Source organism: Thamnophis sirtalis, unplaced genomic scaffold (assembly GCF_051295495.1).
Source record: "Thamnophis sirtalis isolate CommonGarterSnake01/CBP01778 unplaced genomic scaffold, rThaSir2_p1.2 scaffold_10, whole genome shotgun sequence".
NCBI classification, from domain to species: Eukaryota; Metazoa; Chordata; class Lepidosauria; order Squamata; family Natricidae; genus Thamnophis; species Thamnophis sirtalis.
Window position 1 is genome coordinate 7,081,597 of NW_028261390.1, and position 8,558 is coordinate 7,090,154.

The 8,558-nt window shown below is 46.0% G+C and overlaps 1 protein-coding gene across 2 annotated transcripts in view; it reads left to right on the forward strand.

Annotated features, from left to right (window-relative positions):
• Window positions 1–6,627, forward strand: part of SEPTIN11 (septin 11) — a 121,812-nt gene extending 115,185 nt beyond the window's left edge. Inside the window, exons 10-11 of one of the 2 annotated variants that reach the window (XM_087723991.1) lie at window positions 585–651; window positions 5,690–6,627. In XM_087723991.1, the coding sequence (XP_087580117.1) occupies window positions 585–609 (25 nt within the window). In that variant the 3' untranslated portion in view covers window positions 610–651; window positions 5,690–6,627. The remainder of the gene's footprint in view (window positions 1–584; window positions 652–5,689) is intronic. The other variant, XM_087723992.1, reaches the window with a different exon arrangement.
• The last annotated feature ends 1,931 nt before the right edge of the window (window positions 6,628–8,558 follow it).

Sequence of the window (8,558 nt, forward strand, 5' to 3'; positions counted from 1 at the left end):
GGGTCCCCCAGCCGGTACTGGTTCACGGCCTGTTGCGAACCAGGGCGCACAAACAATAACAATAGCAATAGCAGTTAGATTTATATACCGCTTCATAGGGCTTTCAGCCCTCTCTAAGCGGTTTACAGAGTCAGCATATCGCCCCCACAGTCTGGGTCCTCATTTCACCCACCTCGGAAGGATGGAAGGCTGAGTCAACCTTGAGCCGGTGAGATTTGAACCGCCGAACTGCAGATAAGCAGTCAGCTGAAGTGGCCTGCAGTACTGCACTCTAACCACTGCGCCACCTCGGCTCTTCTCAACAGGTGAACATACAAAGCTGCATTTGTGTAAGCGGCAGGCGTGTGCATGAAAGCATCCCCTCTTCCCCCATCGCTGCTGTCAGTCCGCAGAACCGGAAACGTTGGGGACCACTGCAGTAAATGATAGAAAATGGGGAGGGTATATTACTTATTTTTAACCCTTTGCTGATTAGGGAGCTAAGTATCAACGTCCTGCTTTACGGAACTCTCTGGGCTATGTCGAGTCCGTTGATTCCTGCACTTGCTTTTCCTTTCTGCATCTATCTATGCCTTTCTTCACAGTAACCCTTGGCTGTGCACAGAATAATGTGTCTCCTCACCACTTTTGGGATGTGCTTTCACTCTGCATGTAAGTACAGCTTGAGAAGAAAAGTTTTGTCTGTTTTTGGAAAGGGAGCTTACTGGCATCATGAGTATGGTTCGAACTGAGTCTCGGCTTCTTTTTGGCCAGGATAAACAAGCATTTCTAACTGGGACATAAACACATGGACTCCACTCCAGGAGTGGGTGAGATTTCAGCCCCGTTGAGACCACAGGGACAACTCAAGCACAGAAAAAAGTCCCATAGATTTCAATGGGGAGTAAAATCAACAACAGACCAAATTCATACAGGAGCAAATAGCAATAGCAGTTAGACTTATATACCGCTTCTTAGGGCTTTCAGCCCCCTCTAAGCGGTTTACAGAGTCAGCATATCGCCCCCACAGTCTGGGTCCTCATTTTACCCATCAGAAGGATGGAAGGCTGAGTCAACCTTGAGCCGGTGAGATTTGAACCGCCAAACTGCAGATAGCAGTCAGCTGAAGTGGCCTGCAGTACTGCACTCTACCCACTGCGCCACTTCGGCTCTTACATTAGATCTTACATTCCCCATTATCTATGCTTACCCTGGTACAGCGGTCACCAACTGGTGGTCCGTGGACCACTAGTGGTGTGTGAGAAAAGTTTGGTGGTCCACAGAAAAATCTTTGCAATTTTGCATTGTTAATATTGCACTAAATCAGGGATCCTCAAACTACGGCCTGTCGAGGCAATTGCTCCCATTCGCTGGCAGGATGGGGTCCTTCAGGCACTTAGCTTGGCTGCCTATTTAGTAGCTCCATTCCTTCCTCCCCTCCCTTCCTGGCACTTCAGTGAGCGGTGCGCGAAACTTTGGCCAGGCTCCTCGAATGACAGAGTTTGCAGGGAGCCGATCTACCGTCTTTCCCCGAAAATAAGACAGGGTCTTATTTTCTTTTGACCCTCAAAATAAGCATGTGGCGTTATTTTTGGGGAGGTCTTATTATTTTTGAGGTGCAGGAGGTGGCGAGCATGGTCATGGCTTCATGGCTGCTGCTGTGTTGCAATATTTTCAGGGAGGGATTATTTTTTGGGAGGGTGGTTTATTTTAGCGCATGCGTTCAAAAGCCCGATTGGGCTTATTATCCGGGGAGGTCTTATTTTTGGGAAAACAGGGTAGCACCCAGGCTGGCTACAAGACAAACATTTGTTATTTGAGATTCCTAGCTGCAATGGACAGGAAAACTAGGGTTGATCCTGGGGCGCTTCCTTCTGCTAACAGGCGGCCAAGCTAAATGCCTGAAGGACCCCATCCCGTCCCTAATTCATATTAGCGTCCACAAGATTTACAATTATGAATTTAGTGGTCCCTGGGGTCCGAAAGGTTGGTGAGCCTTGCCCTGGTAGGTTCCCCACACCATAAACTTTCTAATTTTGAAGTAAGTCCAGTACATTTCAGTTAATTGCCTGAATTTCAGTTGGTTTAGAGAGAAATCCCATCTAGAGCCATTGCAACTTCATCCTTTTGTGGTTTAACCTAAAGTATTTTGCATTATAGTGGGGAATCCCTTAAAGGGTTTAGCGTGGGTTCTGTTAATTCAATTTCCAGATAAACAACACTTGAAACACAATGCTACATATTTTAATACTAGGTTATTGGATACTAACAGAATTAGGGGTCGGCGGTTCAAATCCCTAGCACTGCGTAATGGAGCGAGCTCCTGTTCCTTGTCCCAGCTTCTGCCAACCTAGCAGTTCGAAAGCACGTAAAAATGCAAATAGAAAAATAGGAACCACCTTTGGTGGGAAGGGAAGAGCGTTCCGTGCGCCTTCGGTGTTTAGTCATGCTGGCCACATGACCACGGAGACGTCTTCGGACAGCGCTAGCTCTTCACCTTAGAAACGGATATGAGCACCGCCCCCTAGAGTCAGAAACGACTAGCATATGTGTGCAAGGGGAATCTTTATCTTTTACTTTTAAACAAATGGACAAATCAGACATTGTGCACCTAGGCACAACTTCAAGGGGAAAAAAGATGAGCATTGAGATGATGGAACATCATCCCCGGCATCCCCAGCTTCAAGGGCTAATTGTTTGAAGGAAGTGGACACAACACATTCCAAAATAGGATTCCTCGACTTAAGTACCATCTAGAATGCATCATCTTCAAATTCCCAGAATCCTTTGAGGTAGACAGGAGTTCTGGGACTTGAAGTAGCTTCAACATGGACCAGATGGCTGAAAATCTTAGATCCAAGCCCTTTCTCCCAACTGGTTGGAGATCTGCTAGTAAATACTACATATTGCAAACCTTGGTGTAGTTGTGAGCTTGGGCTGTTTCTGAACATGTGAATTGTATGTGTGACTTGTATTGTTTTTACTAGAACTTTGCCTCAAAAAATGGAATCAAAATCACAACAAAATTACAAAAATCTTGTCTATAGCTGTCTAGTTGGACTTTTGCAGCGTATTTTTGAAACGTATATGAAGGTTTATGTTTTACCTCTCTCCCCCAGCTGATTGAAAAATAAAACTGTGAACAACAGTAGGAATATATTGTTTGTATATTTCTATTTTTGTGGGGGTGTTCTTTTAAAGTTTATACAACAGCCTTAAAACTTTGTAAGTCTAGCACGTTTATTAACTTTCTATTTTGAAAAGATCCTGATTTGACCAGAATGAATCTCTAACCAATTTACCGTGAGAAATATATGTTATGTATCTGTCCATTAGACTTTCGTTATCAAAAGTAAAAAAAGAAAAATCTTCATTTTTTTCAAAATACACTAATACTAATGGGAATTTTCTGCATTTGAAGAAGATGGGGCTTTTTGTATATGTTCTTAAATGTCTATTTCCCAAGAGCCCGAACACCAAAAGTGGGAAGGAGAAAATACATTTAAAGAGAGAGAGAAAAAAACCCTCAACCAAGTAATTAACATTGTTTTGTGTTTGTATGTGCCTTTTTTTAAACAAAGAATGTTTTGATTTTTGATTAATTATCCAGTATTTGTATGGGTTGGGAATGGGGAGGGAGCCTGTCTGTAAAATAACTGGTGGATTTGACGTTTATTTTTTCCCCCCGTATTTCTTTGAAAAGACACACCCGTTTTTTTCTTTCACTCTGTTTTTCTGTTAGTTTACCGATTTCACATATCATCCTGTGCTCCTTTGTTCAAGTAAGAGCATTCTGGCAAGGTTCAATCATTCTGCTTCATGTGTTTTCATGTGCTGGGCATGTATATTCAGGTCTAGTTTGGACCGTGGCACGACAAAACCGCGCTGGTCAAAATCGCAGCGATAAAATCGCAGCGTTAAAGCCGCGACGTCATCGCCACGCGTCATCACCGCCGCGACAACAGCGCGGCAACAGAAGGGCGCTTTAAAACGGCGCCGCAGCAGAAAGCCGACTTCATTTAAGGTAAGCATTAGGATTAGGTTTAGGGGTTAGGTTAAGGGTTAGGGTTAGGGTTAGGTTTAGGGGTTAGGTTAAGGATTAGGTTTAGGGTTAGGTTTAGGGTTAGGTTTAGGGTACTGAGTGCTTGGGAATGTGCGATTTTGCCCTCCGCGATTATGTCATCGCGGTAGGGTCACGTTTTTCCTTAGCGCTTAGAACGGCGCGAATTAGTCTTCGCGCTTATGTCTCCGCGCAGAAGGGCTTTGTGGTGGAACCGTTTGGACCCTATGAATTTCCTCAACCTCAAGAGCCAAGGCATTTTGGACAGCACAGAAAGGCTGTTGAGATACTACCAGCCCACTTTGTCACCTGCTTGTAGGAGTAACCATTTATTTCCCTTGCCCTGTGCGGGAAACCATATCAAATGCAGACCAGAAATAAAATATCCTGGGAGAAAATTATCAGTTCTCTGGCTTTAATTTATTTGGAAACTAGAGCCGAGGTGGCGCAGTGGTTAGGGTGCAATACTGCAGGCCACTTCAGCTGACTGCTATCTGCAGTTCAGCGGTTCAAATCTCACCGGCTCAAAGGTTGACTCAGCCTTCCATCCTTCTGAGGTGGGTAAAATGAGCACCCAGACTGTTGGGGGCGATATGCTGACTCTGTAAACCGCTTAGAGAGGGCTGAAAGCCCTGTGAAGCGGTATATAAGTCTAACTGCTATTGCTATTTGGGGGATGAAAGTTTCAGTAGTAGTAGACCATTTGGTCTAGTGCAAGGGTCTCAAACTCAAGGCCTGGGAGCCAGATCCGGCCCGCGGGGTGCTTAGATCTGGCCCATGGGCTGCCATGGAAACAGGAAAGGACCAGCCTACAGTCTCTCTGCCAATAAAAACGGAGCTCAAGAGGGCCGTGCACAGTCATCCCAGGCCCCGTTTTCGGCCGCAATGGCCTCCTGCAGCTCTCTGCCTGTGAAAATGGAGCTCCATTTTTGTTGGGAGAGGGCTGCAGGAGGCTGTTGCAACTGAAAATGGAGACCAGGAAGCATGCGCAGCCCACCCGAGCTCTGCTTTCGCTGGCAGAGGGCTGCAGGAGGCCATCCCAGCCGAAAATGGAGCTCAGGGGCCTGTTTTCACTGGCAGAGCACTCGGGGCTCCCATCAGAGTAAGGTCAAGCTGGCCATGCCCACACTGGCCACGCCCATCCCCCCCCGAGGTCAAACACAACCCCGATGCGGCCCTCAATGAAATCGAGTTTGACACCCCTGGTTTAGTGGTTAAGGCACCCAGCTAGAAAGCAGGAGACAGTGAATTCTAGTCCCGCCTTAGGCATGAAAGCCAGCCGGGTGATTTGGGGTCAGTCACCAGGCGATGGCGAGTTCTAGTCCCATCTTAGCCATGAGGGCCAGTCACTCTCTCCACCCAATTCAGCTCACAAGGTGATGATTCTGGAAAAAAATAGGAGAAGGAAGACAGATTCGTTTGTCACCTTCGGTTATTTCTAAAAATATTAAAGGTGCACGATACAATTTTTTTTTTTAAGTATGCAGGTCCCAGTCGCTAGACTTGACTATATCATCCCATTTCTCATGTCTTCATTCACACTCTTTACTTTTCGAAGGCAAACAACAACTTGTTTATTTTTCTGTTACGTTATTTTCCCTTTCTTTGTATTCTGAACCTTTTTCCCTTTTCTTCTCTTTTTTTCTGTAGCTTCTTCTTTATGTAAGCTGTCCGTCACCTTGCCAAGTTCCACTTTTCTCCTCCTCATGGACTGTGTAAGCGCGTTAGAAGACCCATCCGAGTTCTGTCTCACAAACCCCACCCCACCCCTTCCCCAGTTGGGAGACGAGAGACCTCATATCTTCCACAACCTCCACCACCTTTGTGGTCTCTGAAAATCAACTTGTTGGGTCTCTCTGCATTCACTTCTTTGGCAAGTTTCAGTCCACATTCAGACTTTTCAAGCTGCCCAGACTGATGAGGCAGAAGAGGTGGGGGGCAGAGAGAACTTGGGGCGCCATTGTAGTTCATTGCACTTGGGAACTTTCTAGGTTCTGATGCAAGGAGAAAGGACTCCTGAAGTGGACCTGCGTGTGTGTGTGTGCGTGTGTGTGTGTCTATGCATGTCAGAAGGTTGCGTGTGTTTATATGCAAACTCCAGATACCGCTGAAGTATCTTGCTGAATGAAGTGTTATCTATCTGGCACTCAGTTCTTTCTGAGGACTATAATCCTAGTCGCGTTGAAAGCCATATGAATTCGTCCCCAAGTTCCTAAAGTTTGTCTTCACAACACTCCTGGAGCCGCATGTGGCTCTTTCATCCCTCTGCTGCGGCTCCCTATCGCCGTTCGGCTCCACAATTGATAGGAATATCAGTTAGGACAAGTAGAGGAAAAAGGACGCCGTACTAGGAGGAGACTCTATGGTAGGGGGGAAACTGGACTTCCATCCAGCTCCAGGATTGAAATGAGGGGCTTCCGGTTAGGACCTTTGTGGCTCTTTGAATCTATTAAGGTTGCCGGCCCCTGGCCTATGGAGACTCAGGCATCAAACTTAGGGATGGAGCCACCATTTTGGATTACACCCTATTTTTAACCCAGTTCAAACCGTTTGACTTCTTTTACTTACCTTTCAACCTGACCACCGTAGTGCTCCCATTCTCCTATGGGAGGGGCCATTTATCATCCATCGGTGGCCTCACTCCCAAGTCGGCCCTTGCTCCTTAGCTGTTCCCTTCATCTGACAACGCTGCGTATGCACACACTAGGAACAGGCTCCAGCTGTTCTTCTGCCTCACGGATGTCTGACTTCGAAGGCAACTGATAACTGTCAGACGACCCCCATCTCTGCCTCCGACACAGAGCCCTCATCCGAGCCTTTCCCAGACTCCAGGACTGGCCCATGGTCCTCCCCGACCTCCTCACTCTCCGAATCTGCTGCCAGCTCTGCTGGCTGCTAACAGGCCACAATATACACCGTTGGGAAATTCCTATGAATATTGCTAGTCTCTTTGCTGTCTGGTGAACACTTCATGTACAGTTAGTCCTCAACATACAACTACAACAGAGCCCCAAATTTCCATTGCTTTGCAAGACAGTTGCTAAATGAGTCACACCTCGTTTTTACGACATTTCTCGTCACAGCTATGAAGCATATCACTGCCGCTGTTAAGTAAATCATGCGGTTGTTAAGCAGATCTGGATTCCCCCATGGGCTGAGGAGGTTACAAATGGTGATCATATGACACCCACCCCCCCAGAACAGTCATAAGTACATGCCAGTTTCCAAGTGTCCAAATTTTTGATCACATGACCTTGGGGATCCGCAAGGATCGTATGAAAACTGGTCATACATCACTTTTCTCAGCACTGTTGTAACTTCAGTCATGGTTATAAGTTGAGGACTATCTATTGTCTGTTGGGAAGTTATTGTTCACCTTTGGTACTCGAGGAATTGTTGACGATTCTGACTTTTGCACCTCGCGGGGATTTGTTCCGCTTTAAAAGTTCATCCCTGTCAACTTACAAACCCAGTAAACATGTCCTGAAAGCAAGTTCAGAATTGCATGTGGAACAGAGAATATTCTCTAATGAGTTCAACCCGATTAATGATTGTTTTCCTCGACGTGCTGGCATTTAATGTTTACAGCTCACCATTCCTCTGTTTTCTGGATCAACAAGCAAGGAATTTAGTAGTTGAAACACTCCACGATCTTCATCCCCGAGGCCTAAAGTGCCCTAGAAGCCAACAGTCCAGTTCTTTTGATGACGACTGATATTTTTCAAGGCAAAACTCTTGCCAAGCGGTTCCAATGAAGTCAAAGATTAAAAACCGAGTTGCAATAAAACACAGTGAAAAATCGAAGCAGTGAAATAAAACCCCAAAGATGGCTACGTCAACATTAAGCACATCTCTCCAAGGTTGAGTGAATTCCCCCAAGTTCTATGTGGACTACACAAACAGTTTGGGTCAGAAGCAACATTTGGGTTGTGGAGTGTCCGGTCACACAACCACAGGCTGACTTCTTGTGAGAACGATCAAACCTGAAAATACATGTTGAGGGGTTAGAAATTCTTGGCTAGAACCATCAAGGATTGTCTCCCACTTTTTTTTTTCAATGTTAAAACCTGGATGGTAAACCTGTTCACTTTATATCCTGGTGTGTAAATTGTATCTCTCGCAGGAGGTTTGTCAACCCTGGCTCAGCTGCACTAGTGTGATCCCTGAAGAGTGACTCTCGTGGGGGCACAGTATGATTCATTTTCAGAATTGCTTGGGTCGTGGTTTATTCCGTATATTTATTTTTCAGGGCGTGCAGAATCCTGGCCCAAACCCGGACCGATTCTGAACAGCAGGGGGGGGGGGAATTAGTCCCGTAAATCGGGATAGAAATCAAAATGCAAACCCCCCACGGAAGGTACAAAATCCAATAAACAAAACCACAAATACAGTATGAGATTCAGTCCAGGAATAAACCAGATAGTATGTACACGAAGGCTCTCTGCTGCACTCTCGCACAATTCCAGCAGAGACCTCACTTGGTTCACTAATGTTACAGACGAACTGGGGAGGCCTGCCC